This window comes from Rhipicephalus microplus, chromosome X (assembly GCF_043290135.1).
Source record: "Rhipicephalus microplus isolate Deutch F79 chromosome X, USDA_Rmic, whole genome shotgun sequence".
NCBI classification, from domain to species: Eukaryota; Metazoa; Arthropoda; class Arachnida; order Ixodida; family Ixodidae; genus Rhipicephalus; species Rhipicephalus microplus.
In genome coordinates, this window is record NC_134710.1 from 212604285 (window position 1) to 212629514 (window position 25230).

The 25230-nt window shown below is 46.5% G+C and overlaps 1 protein-coding gene and 1 long non-coding RNA gene across 4 annotated transcripts in view; both read right to left on the reverse strand.

The window, feature by feature from the left end:
* Window positions 1-5406: 5406 nt before the first annotated feature.
* Window positions 5407-25230, reverse strand: part of LOC142775956 (uncharacterized) — a 65724-nt gene continuing 45900 nt past the window's right edge. The window contains exons 2-3 of the long non-coding RNA XR_012887179.1: window positions 11604-11786; window positions 5407-5710 (exon numbers count right to left, since the gene is read on the reverse strand). This is a non-coding gene — a long non-coding RNA (uncharacterized LOC142775956). The remainder of the gene's footprint in view (window positions 5711-11603; window positions 11787-25230) is intronic.
* The window catches only part of LOC142775955 (uncharacterized), a 35997-nt gene continuing 29557 nt past the window's right edge, over window positions 18791-25230 (reverse strand). For 2 of the 3 annotated variants that reach the window (XM_075878562.1, XM_075878561.1), the window contains exons 3-5: window positions 22420-22508; window positions 19240-19399; window positions 18791-19142 (exon numbers count right to left, since the gene is read on the reverse strand). In XM_075878562.1, the coding sequence (XP_075734677.1) occupies window positions 18880-19142; window positions 19240-19399; window positions 22420-22508 (512 nt within the window). In that variant the 3' untranslated portion in view covers window positions 18791-18879. The other variant, XM_075878560.1, reaches the window with a different exon arrangement.

Sequence of the window (25230 nt, forward strand, 5' to 3'; positions counted from 1 at the left end):
GGAACTCCTTTAGGAGCACAACGGCGTCCTCCGGCCAGTCGCCATCGCGAGCCGGTCACTTGACACCGCCAAGCGTAACTATAGCGTTACAGAAAGGGAATGTCTCGCTATAGTTTTTGCTCTCCGGAAGTTGGACTGCTATGTCGACGGCGTGCCATTCGTGGTGGAAACAAACCACATGGCACTCACTTGGCTTAAGCGCTTGCGCGAGCCCTCCGGCCGCCTCGCGCGCTGGGCGTTGACCTTGCAGCGGTACAACTTTGTTGTGTGCTACCGGAAAGGGAGTTTGAACGTCGTGGCTGACGCTTTGTCACGTGCTCCCGTTTTGGCGTCCGGCACTTGTGACCGCCACTCCCGAGAGCTATCGCATCAAGTAGACCCCGGGCCCTCTGGCTCCAAAGGGTCGAAAGGCGCGAACTCTGATGGCGATGTGACTTTCGAGTCGACAGCCTCGGGTGAGGACGCATACCTGGTAGACCCTGTCACGTCCACCGGTATCGTCTTTAGCAGAGAGGAGCTGCTCAAGGCACAACAGGACGATCCGTTTTGTCAACACATCGTTGATGAGCTCAAAGAGCTGAGCTCCCAAGCAGAGCGGCGCGGTCAAGCCGCCGGGCGCGAAGACAGCTGGTATTGCTCTCGGCGCCGAGTGCCGTACGCAGGCTGGTGTTGCTGCGGACACTTTGTACTCGTACCTGCTTAATGCCGACGGCGTTCTCCTGAACTACGTCCCAAATGAAGAAGCTCCCCAGGAGTCTTTCAAGGTGGAGATACCCCGCAGTCTAAGGAAAGCCACCCTAGGTTATTTCCACGACTCGCGGTTGGTCGGACACGCGAGTGGCCTTAAGACTTTTCAAAACTTGTGCCGCTCCGCTACCTGGCCTGGCATGAAGCACGACACCCTTCACTACGCCCACTCATGCCGCGTGTGCCAATGCGTGAAGCCTCGCGGTGAAAAGCCTCCCGCGCTCATGCAGCCGATCGACAGCCAACAACCTTGGCAGGTCGCGGCCTGTGATATTATGGAACATTTCCCAAGAAGCCGGAGAGGCCATGTTTTTCCCTGGCTGTCACAGATCACTTCACGAAGCTGGTCGAACTGTTTCCCCTTCGGAAGCTAACGGCACGCGTAATCTGGGACAAGTTGACCGAGGTCTTTACCCGCTTTGGCTTTCAGGCGGAGTTGATCACGGACAATGCGTCCTATTTCACGGCCAACATGTTTGTGGATGCGTTTGCTGCCTTTGGCATTGAGCACCATGAAACAACCACGTATCACCCACTGGCCAACCCGACCGAGCGGATCAACCGGCACCTCAAGCCCTTGCTGACAGCCTTTGCGCAGCAACACAGGAATTGGGATGTTTGTCTTAACGAGATCGGCTTCTCTTTGTGGTCTACGGTCAATCGCTCGGCAGGGTACACGCCCGCTTTCCTCAACTTTGGGAAAGAGCTGCCTAACGCCATGGACCGCGTCCTACGGGGCGGCGGCGGGGCAAGCGCCGCGAAAATGAGCCCGTTTGGCTACGCAGCGGAACTGCGCTCACGGATGGACGCGGCCTTCGACCTGGCGCGTTCCAACCTGGCAAAAGCGCGAGCTGGTCAGAAGACTCGATACGACCGGTCGCGTCGGGATGTCCGTTACGATGTCGGCGATCTCGTCCTCAGGCGAAATCACGTCTTGAGTGACGCTGCCAAAGGCATCTCGGCCAAGTGGTTGGGCCCATACCGAGTGCACACCAAAGTGTTGCCCCTGGTATACAAGCTGGCTGACTCCCAAAGGAGACCAGTCAGCGGTCCAGTTAACGTCTCCGACCTCAAACCTTTCGTTGCCTGCAGCAACGACTTCGGGGAGGGGGAGGCGGTCACCAAACCTCAGGGAAACCGGGATAAGGCTGGTTCCAAACCACGCCACCGACACAACCTGCGAAAACGCACTTAGGCTGATTTTTGACCACGGCATGTAGCGGGACGTTTTCCCCTTTATGTAAGGGAGCGGAGATTTCCTGCTGTGCGAGAGCCCATCCAGCAGCAACAGTATTGGCAACCTGGCGAGCTTTCTCCCTGGGAATACCATTACACGCCCTGCGCACGGAATATCCACCCAGTTCTAAGCGCTCCCGGATGCTCGAGAGAGAAAAGCCATTTCCCCGATGGCTCACTGGGTATCTTCCGCGTAGTCGGCGGGAGAAGGGAAGCGTGCGCCCTATTCGTTCACGCAACCTTCAATCCGACGGAGTAGGCTCTCTTTATTGGGCCAGCCTGTCGCGCCTCCAGGACCGCACCTTCTGTTGTGATTCTGCTTTTCAGCGACACCCCAGCATTCGTGATGTCCTTCTTGATGGCCCGTTCCTCCAAGAAGCCCGGGAGACCAGCCGCACCTTCGGTCATTCCGCAGGCACTAGCCGCGTCCATGCCGCCTCCGTCGAATGCTCCCTCGGCGTGAGCATCAGGACTGCTCGCGCGCTATTGGTTCCTCTCTGTAGGGGACGTGCACGCCTATAGGTGACATGCTAGTGATGCACACACGCGCGCGCGATGGAATGTGTGGAGTTTTTCCGGCTGTTCCATCGTAGGGAAGCACACACAACCTGCCACCGCACTCTTTCTCATCCTTTCCCTTTTGTAGGCACTGCGCCATGCTCCCGACCGGGTTGCAGAAATTAGGTGCCCTTTCTCACCTTCTAGCCGCTACCACCACCACTATTCTGCGGTAGCTTGTGCTAATTCGTATGGCATGACGATAGTTATAGCACGAGAACAAAACGACGACATAGAGACAAGATGAAGACGTCTCCTTGTCTGTGTTGTCGTTCCGTTCTCGCGATATAACTATTGTTCTTCTGCCTTTCTGCATTCCTTTTTCCCTCTTTCTGTAAGAGCTGAGCCAAACCATGCTAGCCGCAAGAGTTGTAGAAGAGTGACTTTTTTGTTTTGTTTAATTCAATGAACCACTACATCATACGCACCACTGCTTGCATGGTCAATGCTCATGTGCGAATTAAAGTTCGAAATCACCATCTAACGTTCAATCACATGCATCGCGCTTGTCACACACCATACCAGTCCCAACTGCCCTTGCAGAAACGCGATTCCGCCTGTAATGGCAGACGCCCAGACGCTCACATCTGAATTAGACACCAACACATCAAACGTGAAGCGTGTTTCAGTCAACAACGCAGTTCCGAATGACATGGAAGCCTCGCGCACATTTACGTGCGAAATAGACGCCAGTTTGGCCGGCCCATCTGACGTGAAGTGCCTCCTCATCGACCTCTGCATGACCGGATGCGCACGAGTGCCTCGCCTGCTACAGCAAAGCAGCTAATACGACGATCTAGGGCGTATTAATGCCATTGCTGCTGTCTATACTGAAGGCGTCGCGGAGGCACTTCCCGTTGACAGTCGGAACCTCTTCGCTCATTGAAACCATCACCGTGCTATCGCCATCTTATCGAAATTCACTCGCTCGCGCCCTCGCCGCACGGTAGCGACCCATCCAATACACCGAAGACCGAGGGTGCTTCGGCACGATGGAACAGCCGTAAACACTTCTCTGTGTTTCCGTGATTCCGTGACTGCCGGCGTGTCTTCGGGAGATCGGCGGCTGAGCGAAAATTCGCCCCATGTCTTTGCTTCAAATGACCATGAAGCGGGCAATATTGGGGGAGCTAACAATGCCCTCTCTGAGTCTTCCGCGGCGTCTGAATGGGCAGCTCGAGCACCCAACTGAAGTATTTTCTTTGCTACCCAGACCCCGTCCCTCGTTACCATCGATTATGGCGGGGGCTGCACTGCTTAGCCGGAGAGGGTCTATGGTAAGCGGCGAGCATGGCTGAAAATGAGGTGCAGGTGCCCAAGTTTAGTCGGTGTCGCTGCCTTACCAGCGCGCCCGTCACCGGCACGTCACCACCAGAGGCAAACCAATAGCGCGCGAGCCATCCTGAGGCTAGCTCTGGCGTCGTCCTCACACTCTTTCTTTTTCCTCTTTCTTGCAATGCGGGGCCAGCAATTCCAACTACACCCCTCGGCCCCGGCTAGCAAGACACCGCCTCGTATGGAGTCGCTACGTGGACGTTCCAACAAAGCACTGAGACCCCGGCCGCCTTCGTGTCGACTCGTCGCTGGTCCAAGCAACGCATAGTCTGGATGGGGTTAGACCCAGAGTCCGTCCCACGTCCTTTCTGCGGACGCAACCATTCGAACTTGCTCGACGCTTCCGGAGGTGCCTCAATGTCGCCTGTTCCTGAGGCCTCCCACTGCGAAGCTTGTGGTGTCCTGCTGGTGCACGAGGCTACCTACCTCCGTTCGAGGGTTCACCGAGCGAAGTCCGGCGGTGCCCCTGCAGTCCTGTCCCTTCCGGCGGTGCCGCCAGGCCCGGGCCTTCAACTTGCCCTGTCGACCGACTCCGTTCAGGCGGTCGTAGCGGCGCTCGTCATGAACTCTTCATTCAAGTCGGCCATCGCTGCTGCGGTGTCTGCCGCCCTCCCGTGGCCCCTGGTTCCTGCTGAGACGCCGCCGAATGAAGACACCGGGACCCCCGTCGATCTCGTGGACGGCACAGAGCTGGACCTGTTTTTTCGGTGTCGGTTGATTCTGTTATTACGGCGTCTTTAGGGCGGCCTCGGTCTCAGGAGGGGGAGGATTTACGAATCGAGAGCGCCCTCCTACCTGGCGCCTCGTTCCCCAGCTGCCCCGCGCACGCCGACAACGTAGCCCGGGTGCGCATAAGCACCGGCATCCGCCAAGATGGCTGCCAGGGCGCCTTATGGTCTGGGCTAGTCAACCGTCGGCTCCTTCCCACGCTGGCATGTCCAGGCACGCTACGCTGGCCTACGTCACAACGCAGCGCCATTTCCCTTTGGGCCGCGCGTGACACCCTCCTCTCCTACGAGCTTTGTTGCGCCCGACGATTCGCTCGTCGCGGCAGATGCTCTCAGGCCTTCACGAGGGGTTCACGCGCTGCTAAGCAGGCGGCTTCTCGTTCGTGCGTTCGACTTCGGCCCTTGTGCGGGAGTCGTCGTGCCCTAGGCAAGCGTACTTGCTCGGCCTTGCGGAGTTCCCTGTACGGCCTGCAAGCCCGTGAGTGTCGCACTATGCTGCATTTTGGGTTCATAAACCCGTTGTTGTTGTTATCCTGCCTCGTGCGTGGTTTCTGCGCCGTGCCGGAGAAAACGATGAACCCGGCCACAGCGTCTTCGCACGCAGTGGCAGTGGAGGACGTCGCATCCCTACACGATTGCGCTTAGTAGGTAAGCCCAGTGCAAACCTATCTCCACAATAAAGAAAATGCATCAGCTTAACTCAGATAAACTTAGGTTGGACAAAAAATATGAGTGGCGATTCATTTCCTAACAAGTAAGTATTAACAAAAGCTCAGCTTGGCAGTAAAAACAAAAATACAGATTATGAATGAAACATTTATTCAAATTTTGGGGCTCCTCAATCGTTCGCCATGTTTCTTTTCTATAGCTGCGATTAACCACTACCCTTGTGGTGGTATTGATGCACACTTTCGCCCGCAGGAGCGTTTCAGCACAGCAAATGTGTTTTGGTTGTGCGGTGCATATTTCACTATAAATGCATAATATATCTGCACAAGGGCTGTAACCAGCAATGACATCCAGGATCTCCACTGACAAGTCTTCAAACTCTGCGGCAATCTCCACTGCATTTCGGGGCCTTTCAGGTACGATGAGGTGTAGGCATTCTGTAATAAAAAGCAAATAAGCAAAGGATGAACATCACATGACTGAATATCGGCATGAATAAATATCAACAGAATGAATATTCGCTTCAGTTAAACTTCCAGCCTTTTTACTGTTAAAAACTTAATAAATTCGATAGTGTTACGATTAGAAAGCGCACCATAGGGGAATATCGAGCTTACTTTTGGCCGACGTTCATTAATGCATGCACCTAAAGCTCATTGTTGCTGCAAATTTTTGTATTTTTGTGTTGCTACATATTTATAACAATCCTCATTCATGTTGCAAACTTTTGCAACTTTCGTACCTTCTTACTGATTTTTTTTAAATCTCACTGACATTTCTGCACCCACTCCTTCTTGAGCCTAAATAGGGCCTGAAGTATTTGCAAATAAATGAAAAATCCAAGTATACAGGTGCTCTTCAGTTTCACCCACATATTGCTGCTGTGCCGATGGATGCACCTGGTGGTTGCCTTGGGGTGCCTCCTGAGTTTACAGCCTCCCTATTTTCCAATTACTTCAATACTTCAAGTCTTTGCGAAAATGCTTTCTTTCTTGATCTGACGACTGAAAATAGTGCTAAAAAAATGAAGAAACAAGAAGAGGACATACGATACAGGCGCTAATTTCTAACATAGTGTTTATTACAACCGCACGCTCGTCTATATCACCAGAAGAATGCCACATGACATATATGATGAGCACAAAAAACATTATTCCTTAAAAAATAGAATTCCTTATCACTGAGCATAAGCGAGAGAGTGATGACGCACTTAAGCCCCAGTGATGCAATAGCCTCAACCTCAATAATATCTCAAGTCAGCTTGTCAAACCTTCTCTTGATAACTGTGCATGCATTGAATATCAGTCAGCAGCCGCAGGATTCACAATGACTGGCCAGCCAATTCCCTCGGCCATTTTCACGTTATTACAATGTTCTCTTAATCTATCATTAAGGCAACAGCTCATCTGTGCAATACACTATTTACCACAAGAGAGCGGGACACGATCAACAATGCAAATGACGCAGGGAACAAAAACATTTCGATGCTTCTTATTACAACCTTTGGGTTTTCCGTCGTGGTCATGAAGGCTACTAAAGCTGGCCAACTTCTTGCGAGCCGAAAAGACAATGCTAACTTCAAAGCGCTTAGCTCATTTCTTTGGGTTGTGCGATATCTTGTGATGATGGTATGCTATGACGACTAGGTGCTTCGATTTCTCGGCATCATGAGGCGCTGTAGATGCCGGGTTGCGAAGCATACGAAGCAAGCCTTCTGCAACTAAAGTTTGAATGGGCAGAGCATAACCTGCTTTTGACAATTGGTCTGACTCATTATGAAAAATTTTGGCGATTTCGTGCTCACAAGATTTGCTTAATACATGACGGAAACAATGACTGATAATGCCTCTTTTTACGAGTTTGGAATAAGCCTATTGGTAAGAAAGGATCGCGGTTTGTTTATGCATGGTTGGTTTGCCCAACAAATGCAGTTAGGATAAAAGGTGAAGAAGATAACGAGGAATTTTATAGCATCACTCTCAGACAGTTCGTAAACAAATGTTAAGGGTTTAAAACACTCAGAAAATTGCTAGGTTTTTTTTTACCAAACTTGCCTCATATGCTGCTGTGTGGTTAGTTAGCAAAACAAGATAAAAATCGACATACCTGAACACTTTCTTGACGTTAAATTCATCAAAATGTATAGGTTAATCGATCTGTCAATTCTACTTGAGAATATGTCGCTAAATGTGGGCACTATACATGACCCCATAAAGATTCCGCCCTTTTGAATAAAAGGCTTCTCATCCCATGAAATGTACGTCGACTTGAGGTAAAATGATAAAACTTTCTAGAAACCAACTCTTAGGAACACCACACTCGGTTTGAAATGTAACAGAGCCAAACAAATCTATGCACTCTTCAACCGCACGAAGAAACAGATCATGCAGGATATAATAATGCAAATAATTCCCCATGATCTGTTGCTTCCAGCAGTTAAAGAGTGCATAGATTTGTTTAGGTGAGTTGGATTTAAAACCAAGTGTGGTGTTGCTATCAGTCAGTTTCCAGAACTTCTACCATATTACCTTTATATAGTATGCCGTTAGCCCTTATAGCGACTTGTGCATGCATGCTGTACTTAATCTGTATTCACCGGAGTTCCTGTAACTATGCTTAGTCACGTCTATTCTGAGCTTTACAGCTACTTTTAAAGATAACAAGCCGTTACAATGAGACGATGTGGCTACAGCTTTCCTACATTTTACCTCTATATAGCATAGGATTATTATGTTATGCAAAGACAGCGCCACTTTATTGCGTACTACAAACATAGCCGTATCAGCCGGGAGGGGGAGAGGCAAGAGAAGTGGGAGCCCCCCTCTCCCCCACCCCACTGAGAAAAGTTAGGGGGACTGAGCCCCACTACATTTGACCGTGGTCACTGTCGGTTGCACGCTGAGGAAACCAATACTAAGGCGAAGTTTTGCTTCACCACAGTAATCACAAAATTACCATTGTTACGAGAAAATGAAAATCTTACCAGGGGATGATTTATTACAGAAAACATTTTCAAATATTTCTGCTGTGATGATTGTCCTTGAAGGCTCCTTGCGGTGCGATACTGAATATACAACTGATGTTAACAGGACATGACGTTCACCTATATAGTAGGGGTTTAGCCGGAAATGGCGTGCATCTGTATAGTAGGAGTACATATGGAATATCAATCTTCTTCTTATAAATTTAGATAGCTAGCATAGAAACCATAATCCCTTTGCACCAACTTGTTATCTCCACAGTACCTTTACCAAAGCAGATTCAGCACGGTGCGTGGTTCTGTGGTAGAATACATGACTGCCACACGAAATGCTGGATTGGGATTCCTTCTGGAACCTGATTTTTATTCTTAGCACTCATAGTATCAATGCTGCCAATGCCAGATTTTTGAAAGTTTCTCGCGTTCAGATTAGATACGTCTGTTGTCGCTGCTCCTACGTAGATACAAACTTTTGGGTGCATACCCGCATGCCGCAGCCTGTGGTAAACGGGTATGAGAAACATTACTGAAAGAAAGAGTTTTATGACATACATTTGATTTTCACGTTATTTCGTCAGCATAGGCATGTTGTCATGTTTTCAAGCCCTCTACCATGCCGATTTCTGTCTGTATAAAGTAATCAGGCAAATACGAGAGTACCAACATGTAGCTAATGAGATATGTAGATAAGCAGCTAGAAATCTAAAAAAACTTTGGTTCTCTAGAGATTGCCCTGGATTTAAAATTTGGTGTCTTAGTGACCTGGTTATAATCATTGAACATTCATTCAATAATGCAAATATATTCTGTTGGGCAGGCCGACAATACCATAACTGTATTCATGCGGAAATTTGCGAGATAGTTCTTAAAAAGCATCTCATGTAATACTACTACATGCAAGACACAAGACACACATATATACACATGTTGTCCCAATGCATGCCGTTTATATCTTGCTACGTGTCCCTTTTTTACGCTTTTCAACAAGTGCTGTGTGTATGAAAAATCACCCATTGCAATTGCGTCCGGCTGACGTTAGCGCCCCCACTAATGAAAGAGTTGGTACACCAATGACTACTAACACATGCATATGTGTACATTTTTGTGGACAAACATCTTTTACTACAAATGAGTCAACAATATTTCAACATTAACAAGGAAATTGTTGACCACGTGCACCAGTCTACTGTCACGTGACAGGGTACATTGAATGGTTGTCTTGCCACCAGGTGGCACCATTGGCCCTTTCTCACGATTTTCGATGAAATAATGATATTGCCCTGTACCACTGGTATAGCGATAAACACGACGAAGAAGAGAACGACAGCAGATAAACTGTTCACGAGCTCTACGTATTGGCAGTTCAGCTCAACAAAACAGTTGTGTGTGTGTGTGTGTGTGTGTGTGTGTGTGTGCGTGCGTGCGTGCGTGCGTGTGTGTGTGTGTGTGTGTGTGTGTGTGTGTGTGTGTGTAATAAATGTATATATACCTTAAAGTCTGCGCCCGCGGGGTCTGTTTTACACGTAACAATATAGCTCCACTTCTCATGAAACAAACAGCGTTGGTTTGAGTCGCTATGAGGGACGACTTTTTCCACCCGTTTAGTCATATTATTTTATGTTCTGGGTAGTTGTCCGTCCGTTATTTTTAATGGACGGTGCAGGGATCTGAGGCGCGCCTCGACCATTGGGCAGGCATTTTCCCCGTACTGCCGCTCTGTGACCTCTTTCCATGCTCTGGTGATGGCACGTGGTGATAGACGGCGCTATATGGGTGCTGTGCCAAAAAGTTGCGAGTTTTCAATAGTGAGGCGCTCAGCCGTTTCTTGGAGAGCCTTCATACGGGAGCGGAAGTATGTGTTGACCGTGTTGAACGTGCTCTTTTCGTACAAGATGTCGTTGAATTGTTCTTTGGGGTCTTTGCCTAACAAACATTTTAAGTTTTTGTAGTCCATAAGGTAACGCTTTCGCTCCTGGACTTCCCTTCGTAGAGCTCCTATTCTTGCATTAGAACTGTTTTGGTTTGCTGTCATGCGCTTCTCGATACTGGCTCGATTCCCTTGGCTGCGGGTACTCAGCATCATGATGTCTCATTCGCAAGGACGCGATCGTTCAGCACTTTTTGGCCAATCTTGTCAGGCAAAGCCACAAGCACGTATATAATTTGCAAGCAGTACTGGAGCGAACTTATGAAGATGATGAATTTTCAAGCATGGCTCATATCCACTCATGGGCGATCAGGGAAGAATTTATCTTATAATTAAGTGAGACATTTTCGGTATTCAATATCTATTCCCAAAAGAAAAACAACGTACACAAAACGGAAGGAGTGCAATGACTGTTTTTCAATCGTTCAGATCAGCCAGTATAGTCGTAATTAGCGACAGAAATTTGTATGAACAAAGAAACCCTTTATATGTTAAGATATTGTTGCAGGAATAATACTCACACAAGTAGGAACTTCATTTGTTTAGTTTCATGAAAGTAAATACAAACGGCATCACAAGCATTCTTGTGGCAGAAGGCTATAGATTCGAAGCACCGAAAAAAGTATGTTCTCACTTGTGAAGTGCAGCCCCAGGTTAACGAATGGATTAACACAAAGCCTTTTTTTCTCTTTTTGCTTAAAGATGTTTTTTCACTCTTTTCACTTGTTCCTCTTCTAACTATAGTTTGGCGCATCCACCGGGTAATAGTATCTATAATTTGAATTTATTAAACGCAACATAAGTTACAATATGGCCAGTTCCGCTACATGAAACGGCTGTCAGCCAAAGCTGAACCTTCGACAGTGGTGTAGTGGCTAAGGCACTCGGCTGCTGACCCGCACGTCGCAGAAAATAATCCCGGCTGCTGTGGCCACTTTATCGATGGAGTCGGAAATTCTACGGGCCTGTGTGTTTAGATTTAGGTGCGCGTTGAAAAACACTAGGTGATTGAAATTTCCGGAACAATTCACTACGGCGTATCTCATAATCTTATCGTAGTTTTGGGATGTTAAATCCGAGCAAATATTATTATTATTATTATTTACTATTATCACAGCTATTACCACCTCTGACCTAGAGATCCCAGAAGAATATGAAATTTTGTTCACAACCTGGCATAAAGGAGACTTGTACAGAAGACAAGTAAGCCCGGACACTTTCGTGGAACACCTTCAACAGTGCTTAAGGAAACTGGTGCCACACGAGTACATTCGGTGCTTTCAGAGCAGAGTCATTAGTGAAGCTAAACAATTCCTCGAAAAAAGAAGCGTTCTTCTGCATTTTTTCTTCGCAAAAAACTTGACCGTAGTTCTACCGGGAAAATTTCAGTAGTATCACTGGCAAAAAAAGCGATGACACTTACCATGACACCGCCCACGCAAGCTGCACTCTCGCAAAGGTGCACGAGTGGCTCGAGGGTGCTGCTCCTGCTCGAGGGTGCTGCTCATGGTGTGTACACAGGCTTGCATTCGTAAAAAGACCTTGAAACCGATTCTTGCGAAGCTTGTGACTAAGCCTTGCGGCACACTATGTTGCTAAGATTCACCTGCGAGTTTTTGTAAAATGCGCAGAAAAATGTAGTCATAATTTGCTCCTTGAAACCATCTCTTCCTGTATTTTTGTTGGTAAATCCTTCATTTATTGACATCCACAGAACACATTAACGACCTAAAATGATTGACAAGGCAACTAAATATAGCTTCCTGCTCGCTCGATGTCATGGTTATTCAGTTTACGTAAATTTTTACCACTTTTCATGCTTTGTAACTCCATTCGCACAAAAGTCATGCAGCATATTTTTACATTTTAAGTTAGACCATGTGCATGGGTTTGATTCCGAAGAGTTTGAAGGAAACCGAAGATGGCTTTTGTTTAATGGTCCTCAAAATATTGCATTTTCTGAAACATGTCCTCAGTTAAATGTTCCTGCTTAACGTTTGACCTCCCTCTCAGCAATTGCGTTACGAAAATCGTTAACATAAAATGCGGCAATGCTCTTGAAATTTTTGGGAACTATGACATTTATACGCCTGGAGAAATATATAAAATTCGAGTAATATTGAACTGAGACTCAATTTCCTGATTTTTTCGCTTCAAAGAACAGCGCCAAAACTGCAAAGTAACAACGTTTTGTCAAAGAAAACTATTCTCAGTATGTGGACTAAGCTTTTCAGACTTATAGCCAAGACAGTTCTTTTTTTTTTTGCCGAAACTCATCAAAATCCTATTTTCGCCAAAATCGAAAGAAATGGTTGCAGTTCAGTGGACACTTGCGAATTTTTTTAAAGTAAAAGTTTTTTTTTCATGAAAGAAAAAGTGGTTTTGTGGTTGTGGGAACTCGAAAGACAGAACACATTTTTTCAGGCGAACTTAAAGGGGGTCGGTGGACATGCACCGATGTTCTTATGAACACAGCCAGAACAGCTTTTTCGTAATTCCTTGCAGCATAACATTCACTTTCGTAATCACTGTTGCGTTGAAAGAGAATAAAAAGCCAACACTTCAGAACTCGAGATCGCAAGGGTGCGAATTCAAAATTACTAACATCCGCTTCACGTTTACATAACACACAACACAAAAACCGCTTTTGCAACTGTAGTTATCACTGCCCGTAAGCCAGTGCTGTTCTGAGTTACGCGATATTGGGTCCAAAAGATACAATTTGTTATTTTCACTTAAAGGGACACTTAAAGCAACTATAAGGTCGACGTTGATTTTTGAAAGAGCGGTCCAGAAACCCCGTAGTGTTACTTTTCTGCCAAAAAAGAGCATATTTTGAAATTAAATCACGTATTAGTGGTCTGCATTGCGTTGGCTCACTTCAAGTTTTCTGCGTATACGGAGAGTCTGACCTCACAGTTGCAAAACACTGCCCGGCATTGCTGCGCGGCCACCGACACTAGTAGCAGCAGAGGGAAAGTAGCGTGAGCCACAGCAGCAACAAGAGCCATTAAAATGTGTTTAGCCATGGTCTTCACAATTGCAGGTTACAGCCAGACTATACTGCACCCGCACGGTTCAAGTGAACCAAGATAGATGGCACGACTTGTCCAGTTAACCTAGTTCAACTAAGTATAGTGAACAAGATACCTATAGTAACTGTCTACGCTACCTTTAGGTAGTAGAGTAGCGCATTTGGTTTAAAACGCCACTAGCAACCATGCACTGCAGAGAAGTTGGTGCACAGCCCGCACCGTCGCAAGTGCATGGTTGCCGTCCTCGTGAGATCTGGCAAGTTACCATTGTGCGCTCTGTAGCTCGTTAGCTATGACAAACTGGTGCTTATATTTGATTTAGATAAATGTCCTTAAGCTCTGACATTAAGGTATGTGCGTATATTCCGCACCATTTTCGAAAAACATACTGAAATAAGCAATGCTATAGACTTAGTGGGGCTAAGGTCCCTAGAAGAAACAGGTTTCCAAGGTAGCGACTACCTCCCCTTTCCTCCTCGCTCATGTGCCTGCAGGGCCTCCTAGAAGGTTCAATACCTTCATAAAGAAAAGGAAGTTTTGGTTCATTTGCTAGGGCAAATAGTTGTGAATAAAACAAAATGGAAAGAAATGGGTCGTAGAATAAACGGATACCTATCGAATACCATTGGGCGTACAATCTCCCTGATGCTATTCACTGCGTGCTTAGAGGAGGCTTTCAGAGGCCTAGAATGGGAATAGTTAAGGATAAGAGTTATTGGAGAGTACCTTAGTAACCTGCACTTCGCCGATGACATTGCACTGCTGAGTAACTCAGTGGACGAATTGCAACTCATGATTATAGAGTTAGACGATGGGAGCAGAAAAGTAGGTCTTAAAGTTATTCTGCAGAAAACTAATGTACAACAACCCCAGAAGAGAACAGCCCTCTCAGATCGGTAATAGTGCACTTGAAGTTGTAAAAGACTACGCCTACTTAGGACAGGTAATAACCGCAGATTCGAACCACAAGATTAAACTAGAAGATTAAGAATGGGGTGGAGAACATTTGGCAAGCACTTGCAAATCATGACTGGCAGGTTGCCACTATCCCTCAAGAGGGAGGTATATAACAACTGCATCTTGCCGGTACTTACCTACAGAGCAGAAACAGAACCAGAAGGGTGACGAACAATAGTTCTTGCTGGACGCCAGTCGCTGTATTGTATACACCCCACAAATGCTTTTGACCTCTGCAACGTTACGAGGCAATCCCTTTATCTACGTGAAACCACAGAAAATGTCGATTGTACCTGAATACTCGGAGGAGTACGCACCCTTACTTTAAAATCAACTAAAATAACTTTCAGGCAACGCTCGCCACTAATAATCAGTCAGAGGCGTCCCCCCATCCAAGACTATCAAACAACATAATCATACGGAGTTTCCAAATTTGGTGTCAGTGGTCTTTTGAGAAACAAGAGAGCAGAGTGGATCAGGAAACAAACCCGGGTTAAGGATATCATTGTTGAAATCAAGAAGAAATGGGCATGAACCAGGCATGTAACGCGTAAAGGCAGGATAACCCCTGGTCGTTAAGGATAACTGACTGCATTCCCGGAGAAGGCAAGTGGGTTAGGGGGAGACAGAAAGTTAGGTGGGCAGATGAGATTAGGAAGTTTTCGGGTACGAAATGGCAGTAGCAAGCACAGGACCGAGTTGACTGGCAGAACATGGGAGAGGCCTTTGTCCTGCAGTGGACGTAGTCAGGCTGATCTTTCCAGACGTCTCTGTCATCTTTCTCCATTTCTTTTCATGTGTGCCGCACTAACACAGGCTAAGTTCAGACTGATGATGATGATTATTATTTGAATAAAACCGGCACAGCACCAGAGCAAATGGGATGTGTGTTACTCAACTGGTAACGTGGTATAGTAGTTCTATATTGCACAACACTAGCCATGGCCCATGGCGTCTCGCATCGTACATCGTAGGTTGTCTATTACCCGAATGTGTTTTTCACTTGCTTATCACGCGGCACAGTCAACACGCTTTTTGCTGGATCGTGTCAGGGACACTAGGGCATGACGTTGTGACAAGTGATAACATACAGCTTGTGCACACGGAAGAAAAAACCACGGCCAGACTAATACGAGTGTTGTCTAGCAGCACTGTGATGACAGTTTTTTTTTTCTGGTAAAGTACGGTCATTTTGACAATCATAGTGCCAGGTAATTCCAGTGCTGTGCGCGAACTTCGCAAACGGTGTGAGTGACCCGAAGCAGCGCATTTCAGCTCCTTCAATCCGCGTTCTATAGAAAATGGCTCTAGAACAAGCTTAAGAATTGCGCCTGCAAAAACAGAGCGTGGCTTCGCCGTGTTGCTAACTAGGCAAGATGGCAGAGCTATGCGCTACTCTTCTCCCGTAGGGTATTAAGTTTACCCAGGCGAAAATTGAACTTTTGAACCACTCGTGCCATTCCACACAGACATTCCACATTAGTCCGGCGGTTTTTTTGCAGCGAAAGCTGTTATGAGATCACAACTTGGGTCACGCGCGGCGCCGTAGTTGTCCACCACTGCAGGTGTTCGTAAACACTATCGCTCGAAATAAAAAAAAAAGGCACGTAGTACCAAGGACACAATAGTGCTTTAACTCCCAGAGCGTTTCTCTTCTCACAGAGTCTATCCGGGTAACTAGGATCTGGGAAGCTTTCGCCCAGCTTGTTCCTTGAAGATCTCCATATGCCTAGGTACTATCTATGAACAAGTGCGATGAAATTGTATCTTTAGGCCAGCTTCTTGCTGTCTTTTCGGGGTTGACGAGGGAGGTTTGTTGATGTTGCTGGCGGACGGGGTGGCGCCTACGTGGTCTGTCGCCGAGGTGTGTAGCCCTGCCGTGCTGTCACTTAACGTCCGAGCTTGTTTTTACTTTCGTGTATCGTTCTGAAAGCTTCCAAAGACGGCACCAGATGCGTTTTCTTGCCATTATGTATCAGAGTTCATTAAATTGGCATGAATGAAAGCACTTCACTCATTATATTATGGGTGTCACATGGACAAATTTTATCGCGATTAGGCTTGATTTGTATTGTGTGCTGATTCATGTTCGCTATCAATTGCAATTCGGGCACTGAGATCCCGGATCCCGATTTGAATAGCTTCCACACAAAACTCGATCCGGATTAGTCTGAACCAAGTATAGACATCTGACTCTGGGGTTTTGCAGACACGCAGCGCCACCTATCGATGCAGTTTTGAGTAGTGCAAGGTCCGACTCCCTTGCAGAGTTTGCTGCACAACCAGGTGCAACTACATCGTACGAAAACACAATTGAGCTAAATATTACATGTATTTGTGCAATGAACACTCAGAAAAAAAGCTTTGAATTTCTCTCCGCAAGTCGGGCGCCTTACCGAATCGCCGTGAAGTGCTTACTGGTTCACTTGCCTGAACGACAGCGAGAACAAGATCAAACGCAACAGCTCCGCGGTCTACGAAAAAAAAGACCCCAGTTTATGCTACTGTTGCATTGGGAATCGCCACGTACGTAGATGACTTCAGTTTTACTGATTTCCGAAGCTTTCGCAAAGCATAATGACAAGAGTGCTAAATACAGGCCGTAGCGAACATATTGGGTATGCGAATAGCCACATTGATTGATATGTGGGGTTTAACGTCCCAAAACCACCATATGATTATGAGAGACGCCGTAGTGGAGGGCTCCGAAAATTTTGACTATCTGGGGTTCTTTAACGTGCACCCAAATCTGAGCACACGGGCCTACAACATTTCTGCCTCCATCGGAAATGCAGCCGCCGCAGCCGCGATTTGAACCCGCGACCTGCGGGTCAGCCGCCGAGTACCTTAGCCACTAGACCACCGCGGCGGGGCGCGAATACTCACGTTCTCCACAGCCGTTCACTTGAGTAACTGTGATAACGTAGGTCTCATGCTATTGTTTTGAGTAGCCTTGACGAAGAACCATGGTAACTTTGATTATGAAGCTTAACATACCCTCTGACCACGGTTCGCAACGTGCAACAGTAGACAGGTGACGCCCGGCCGCGTTAAACATCGCACACGCTGCAACAACCGACAATCTGAAGTTTTCGCTATCACACAGCATTACGCACACTAGAATTTTGAAGGGTCTAAGTGCCGGCTTTAACTAGGAACTGCAAACGCGTGCATCAAACAGGTAAATCGCAATATGATCACGACCACAACGTTTTTTTTTTTTTCGTTGGTCACCGGCATTACTGCCGCTATCTCGGAGACATTAGTTTTGCCTTTTGTTGTACACTGAGAAAGTGGACACTCATGTATCTCCATTTGCAGTATATACACACGGAAGACATCTGTTAATAGAGCACTCAAGCATGCGTAATAAAACCCTTCTATGCACAGTAAGCACCTGCAAGCAAGAATGCAACTTCAAACCAAAAATTACCAGGGTCATTGATTGATATCTGGGGTTTAACGTCCCAAAACCACCATTTGATCAAGCGAGACACCGTAGTGGCGGGCTGCGGATATTTCGACCACCTGGGGTTTTAACGTGCACCCATATCTGAGCACACGAGCCTAAAACATTTCCCCCTTCATCGGAAATGCAACCGCTGCAACTGGGATTCGATCCTGCAACCTGCTGGACGACAGCCGAGTACCTTAGCCACTAGACCACCGCGGCGAGGCCCACCAGGGTCATTAGTGCCAGATAAAGTTGGATTCGTACCACTGATCACATAGATTGTTCGTGTATGCACTTAGTTTAGTGCTTGCCACGAACCCAGGCAGCACGCCGCCGTTGGACCAATCTTGGACCAACATCGGCTAACATCGGCACCGACGTCGGAAGTGCAACTTTTTCCAATGTCGGGCCGACGTTCAAGCCAATGATGGGCCGACGTTTTGCCGATGTTTTAGCCAGTATGCAACCAACATTGGGCCGACGAAGGCCCATCGTATTGCCGACAAAGCTGCCAATGTTCGGCCAACATTGGGCCATATTTCAGCCAATCACATGCCATTTTTACGCCGATGTTTGCTGCACGACGAATATTGGCTACGGATGTACGACCAACATTGGACCAATCCAGAGCCACATTGCAGCCAATCAAATGCCGTTATTACACCGATGTTTCCTACACGACGAATATTGGCTACTGATTGGCTTGCCATTATGTAACCATTATTAGTAGGGAATTTTTCTTACCGGAAGATTTAAACAATATGCCTCGATGACCCGCTCTTGTAGTTTTGCAGCCCTGTATACTTGGGGCAACAAAAAATTGAATGCTGAAAACTGAAAGCAGTTACTCGATCTATTTCATCTTTTATACCTCATTCCCTTTGCTAACACTAGAAGCGTAGTTTATTTTTTTACCAATTTATCTTTTGCAATAGCGAGTGCTTTATTTGGTACTGGTATTTGGTACAGCAGATCGAAAAAAGTCGTTAAGAAGTAAATGTTGAAAGCATATGTCCCCCACTTGCAATCCCCACATATGTCCCCCACATGGTAATCGAGAATATTCATAGTTTAGAGCATTTTTTCGTAACTAAAACATGGTGATGGTGCTTCCGAATCAGCATAAGCTAGCCGAACAGTGCACCACCGACAGTCTGCAGACTATTTATTCTTTGTTTTTTTTTTTATTTATTTGGTACAACAAAAAATGTATACATTGAAAAATATATATACACAACTAAAAAAGGCCCGCTCTACTGCAGATCAGGTTGCGTTGGGGGCACAGTGACAGTGGTGCTGTCAAGGCCCTGGCTGCTGTGGCTGGGCAGGAAACCAGCTGCCTCGAGCAGCCGATAATCTGCACTCTGAGAGTGGGGATCATCGGGCTGCTCCACAACAAATGCTTCTCTGAAGCGCCGCTTCCTGCCCCCACAGCGATCACCAGACCCTGGCAGCCACCTCTTAATAAAGTTTAGGGCCTCCACCTGGTCGCACCCTGCTTTTTGGCAGATGACATCTGCATACAAGAACAGAAATACCATAGTACACATGAAGCACTTCAGTACAGAGAATACACAAGGGTACACACACATAAAACAATGAATTAGTCTAACCTGTCACTAATCTACAGAGCCTCAGGTTCACAAAGGCCCTTTTCCCTTTTCTGTCATGAAGGCTGTACAGCACTTGCACGTCATGTGCCAATACAGCCTTCATGGCATTCACACCAATTTCTCGGAGGCCACGTCCCCCAATCTGCAGGAGGTGCTTGCACTGTAAAAAAATGCAAGAAGCATAGATGGGGTGAACGCAACAGCACATCGAAATGTTTTCATGATAAAAATCTGCAAGAAGAGGACACTGAAAACAACTTGAATTTTTGGGCATCACAACATTTCATTGTTTTTTTACGCTAACTTCAACTCACTTGACCTAAAATGGTTTCCACATCAGCCCTCTCACACTCAGTGTGAGAACCTTTCAGAGTCCTTCTCTGAATGCAGTTTCGCTGTTATGAAATCAAATACAACACTGTTATAACCCTTAATAAATATTGATTCTAGCTATGAAATAGTATAATTACTTTGTACAGTGCTCAAATTCCAATACACGTTTCTTCGAGGTTACAATGTCTTTGCCTGAATGTTGACCAGGAGTAGCTTCTACAGGTGAAAAACGATAAAATATGTGGAATTCAAAAAGAAGCTTGGACATGTTTTTAATCAATGCATTGTAAGCAGAGCACAACAAGATAAATGAACATGATCAAGGCGTACTAAGAGGCAACCTTAGGGCGACCAAATCTTGGTCATAGATGAAACTGATAGAAAAATAAAGGTCGCACTAGATGGTCGCACCATTTGCTGTTTATATTTTTCTGTGATAGCCAACAAAGAGGCATGTCTCTATAGAAATCTCATCACAATCAACAAAGGTGCATTTTTCTTCACACTGCGAAATTGGGTGCATGTTAGATTATTAAAAAAGTAAGAAATTGGCTAACACAAGGCAGGGTGAACTGTAGCTCAAAGTAGAGAGCCGCAGCGGACACGAAATAGGGTGATAAATGAACAAAATTACTGAATGTCTGTTTTAAGCAGGCTATTGCTAGTCACTGCCCATCAAACACACGATGCCCCCTACATCGTCTGCTAGCTTAGGACAGTTCACTCGGACTTCACAGACTATAGTAAATACAGTCGAATCTCATTAATTCCAACACACTTAATTTGAACTGACCCTGTGGTCCTATCAAAGCTATACCGCGCTCCGAAAATGCTCTCAGCACCCCGCCTAATCCTGCGGTGGCACTTCAGACACCTCATCGCTGTGCTTGAAGAAGAAAATGAAGAAAAGGAAAGAAAAGACTGCGGTGGAATGTTTGCCAAATGCCAATCTGCGACATTCCTGTGCCCCGCTTCGGCTTTTTCCGTCCCTGCCACGTAGAGACCCTTCTCCTCTTAACACTGCGCATGAAGAGAAAGAGGGGAAAAAAAGCTGTCGCAGAGAGTTGGCTCTCTCATGCCGATCTGCAACGCACCGGTGTCACGCTTCCCTGTTTTTCGTTCCTGCTATGTAGAGACTCTTCTCCTTTCAACACCGCGCATGAAGAGAGAAAAAAAAAAAAAAGCTGCCGCGGAGTGTTTCTCTCTCGAATGCCGATCTGCTTTTCTCCAGGTGGAGACGCTCCTCCATTCTCATCATGTGCTGGCCACGCTCCGGCTGCAGCGCAGATGGTAACAGTGGAAACACAGTTGTCTTCGAAAGTGTCAGCACTGCACATTGCCGCGCGCAACTTCTTTTGCCAGGAGAATACTGAAGCCGAAGTACAAATGCTTTGCAAACTGCACGCAAAACTTGTTGACTCGTTGCAAGGCCAACGTGTACAGACATGTATTGACTACTTTAATTAATGACGGATGTCCTGTAATTTGTGAATAAAACTTCTCCATGCACATGCATCACTGCATGATCACACCACTCGCGAAAACGACTCTTTTTGAGAGCGTCTTCCGTTTAAATATGAAGTACGGGGGAAGCTTATGCCTATCTGACGTGCAACAGAGCATTGCTGTCACTCTAGTTTTACCGTGGCCCGATGTCAGTACACAAACTTGCTTCGCCCCCTTCTCCTAGACGGTTGTGGTGCCAGGCATGTCGAAGTAAAGAGGCGTGTGATCGGCATTCCCGATTTGCCCAAGCAGGTAGCCGTTGTTGTGCCGCAAGTTTAGGAGGAACCTCTGAAGACTCTGAAGCTTTTTTTCGTACTCCTCCGGCAACTTCCGGCATATGCCCGTTCGCCTTCGGAGGGAAAAGCCTTTTCTCTTCATAAAGTTCGTTAGCCAGCACCTGCTCGCTTTAAAATGGCTCTGCATTAGCCCTTTTTCTAAGGCTAACTGCATAGCCTGCACTTGGAGCAGTTCTGTCGTCACGGGCCGCTGTGCCGCTTACTGCTTAATCACATACTCGCCGAGCAGCTCTTCAATTTGTGGAAACCGACCCTGCTGTGGCCCACTGAAGCCTTTGCGTGAATCTTTGCTGTCGACAATATTCTGCTTTTGTTTCCGCCAGTCCCGCACGCACGTTTCGGGAACTCCAAATGAACGCGATGCGGCCCGATTTCTGTCCGTTCCGGCACACGCGACGACTTTTCTTTTAGAAGCAGCATTGTGGTGCACTCGTCGAGTTTTTGGAGTCGGCCCTACCATGCCGTCGGTGCTAATGTACTACAAGATGACGAACTCCTCCGCACACGTATGAATGCCGCGCATGGGAAACACATAGGCAGAAATGACCGACGCGCCATGCCGACGCACGTAGGGGGCGGCCATTTTGTAAGTGGCGATGGCAATAGAATGACCATATTCATTTTTTTTTTCATACTCGATTCTAACGCACATGCGATTTATGAACTCTCTTAACCGGAAAAAAAGTGCGTGTTAGATTCAAGTAATTACGGTAACTTTCATTATTTTGAACTTCTTTTAATTTGAACAAATTTTCTGGCCTCTTTGAGTACGAATTATTCATATTCGACTGTAGTACAGTGGCTCATGAGATAACCTGCCTAGTTTGTTTCCCAAAACACAGTATCTTAAAGCAGTACTAAATTTCTGCATGTTACATAGGCATATTAAAAATCAAGAAATATACACCAAAGCCGCAGCCACAGCTTTACTCTGCACAGCTGCCTCTACTGCCTCCACTTCTCCAATTGTACCAGCAGGCAGCCGGGGAAGGTCAGAGGGGTGCTGTGCTGGCTGGGCATGCTGAGGCACGGACAAGAGCCGTACCTTGTGCTTCAGCTGTCGCACCTCCTGCAGAACCTGTCTTTGTTGCTGCCGGATGCCAAGTTGTATCCGCAGGATCCGTAGCAATAGAGCTGAAACATACAAGAGTACATACCATATTTACTCGCACAATTTGCATCCTCACATAATTTGCTCACCAGTATAATTAGCCAGCCTGCTTTACTACAAGAGACTTTTTGCTCGCATACTTTGCCCTCCCCAACCAGCCCGAGCCACCTTGCCAGCACACACACAGACACATTTGACTTCATGATGCTCTGGTCAGGCACATCTCTTGTTGAGCAGGCGAGTTCAGTCTTACACAAAATGGACTGAGTGCAAGGTCCCTTCTTCCATGAACTTTTATGCTTTCCCTAGAATATTGAACTTGAATACTGAAACCTGTTTATGTGTAGTCCGAAATGCCTAAAGGTTTGCCTCCCATCTTCCCACCTCTTCCACGGCAAGAATGTATTCCCGAGACACAGCACAGATGTTGAACGCGTGCAAGGACCTGTCACATCAACTAGATGAGGCAGGTTTTCGCACTCTTTTTTTTTTTTTTTTCGGTTTCGCCATCTGGCCATTGCGTTTTTACCGTTCCTTGTGATAGGCTACAATAATTATATACGAGGCAGATTGCTGTTATAAAGCTTACCGAAGAAAACTGAAACCGTGCTACCGCTAAGCACATCAGCGTGGAGTTCTTCGACATGCAATATTCAGTATGGGAGCCAGCAGAAGAGTGCGTTGAATAAGACTTAGCATAGAAGCTTGGGTGTGTTGGTTAGATATCGGAGGGAACACAACGCAATAGAAGACTGGGACAAGGAATGGACACACACACACACACGAAGGGCGACACACACAGCACTGTGTTGGCATCGCGCTTCCTTGTCTGCATCTTACTTTACGTTGCGTTACCGACAATTATTGGAGAGTACTTATGTTCTCTGGTATAACCCTGTCGTGGGAACTGGTTTTTGTGAGCACTGTTCGGAAGAACTTCAAGAAAATGGGGGCATTTGAACAGGCTTAGCAAACAAATGACAATCCGCTTTGAGACAGCTGTGACAGCGCCTGCAACATATATTCCCAGTTGAGCTTTTAGGCCAGCGATTCCTACTAGCTTCGCACATGACCGGATTGACAAAAAAAGTACACATAATACGCGAGTATATACCGCATTTGACTCTGTAGCTTTGATGAACCAGGCAGATACACAAATTTATCCAAAATTCCATTGATTCTATGATGATGGATGGTAGCGCAGACAACGAACACGGACAAAAGAAGGCACATAGACACAACACAGCGCTAACTTTCAACAACAGTTTATTACACGCAGATCTCCGTGGTGTATGCGATCCACCACGCCAACGTCGCACGTGCGTAGCTCTAAAAACCATCAAATATAACCAACGCGCGTGTTCCAATACTTTACAATTTTATATTTTTCAATCTTTTTTTACTTTTTCTTTCTTCCTTTTATCCCATGTTACCACAAACCCTATCGCGAATACATGTAATCAAGTTCCTTATCCGTCAACACCACTGATGGGCTGCTCACACACGTGTCACCTAGCTCTGCAATTCTGCCGGCCTCCAATACCAACCGCGTCATCTCGTGCCTACTTCTATTGATTATAACCGTTTCCTTGAATTTCGGTGTGCAATTACATCTCTGGCAATGAAGGGAAAGAAAACCATCAGGAACAACACTATTTACTTTGTTATTGTGCTCGCGCAAGCGATCGTTTATGCATCTACTGGTCTGACCGATATAACACTTTCCACAAGTAAGTGGAATGAGGTATACAACACACATGATGCACTCCACAAACAGGTTTCTATGTTTCTTTTGGCATACATTTGATTTTCCCTTGTCTGGTCTTGTGCTTCTGCAAAGACTCACCAACTTATTGGGTGCCGAGAAAACTACGTTAGTGCCACATTTTTCCGCAATCTTTTTTATCCTGTGAGAAACCTTATGCATGTATGGAATTACGGCAAACCTTTCCTTTCTTGAGCTCACCCTATCCATCCCTTCACATCTTTTCTCCAGCACTTTTCTGTGCAATCCTTCAGCAACGGACACGACGAGGCTCTTGGGGTACCCGGCATTGCTTAGCCTCGAGACCTGTTGTCTGAAGCTTTCATTCATGAGGCACCGGCAGGACTTCTTTAGTGCCTCACTCAAGCACATCTTCGCAATGCCTCGTTTTACCAGTTTAGTATGCGCTGAGTGAAACTGTAGTAAAGGCTTACTTGCTCTGGGCTCGTAACACCAGCATGTCTTTTCATCTGAGAATTGAAAGTTAATGTCAAGAAATCTGAGCCTTCCGTCACATGGCATTTCAAAAGTCACTTCAAGTGGGTTAAGCCCCTCACGAAAAACGCTACACACGCTACTACATTGAGTAGCAAAATCTGCAGTTCTGTCATTGATAAACACTAAAAAGTCATCGACGTACCTAAATACGTGCACAACATTGTATTCATTTAGGCGTCCTGATAGCCTCCTGTCCATTTCAGCCAAAAACAAATTACTTAAAACTGGTGCTAAGCACGAGCCAATGCATACTCCTTGTTTTTGCAGATACAGGGTACCATTGTTTTCAATAAACGTTGACGACAAGTAAAACCTAAGTAATTCTAAGAAATTGTCGACGGACGTACCTGCTTGTGAGCTAAATCTAACGGCACCGTACTCATCGATGCATTCGCCAACACTTGTTAATACTGCTGATTGTGGCAGAGAATAGTACAGATCTTTTATGTCAGCCGAAAACGCTTTTAACCCTATGTTTTTTC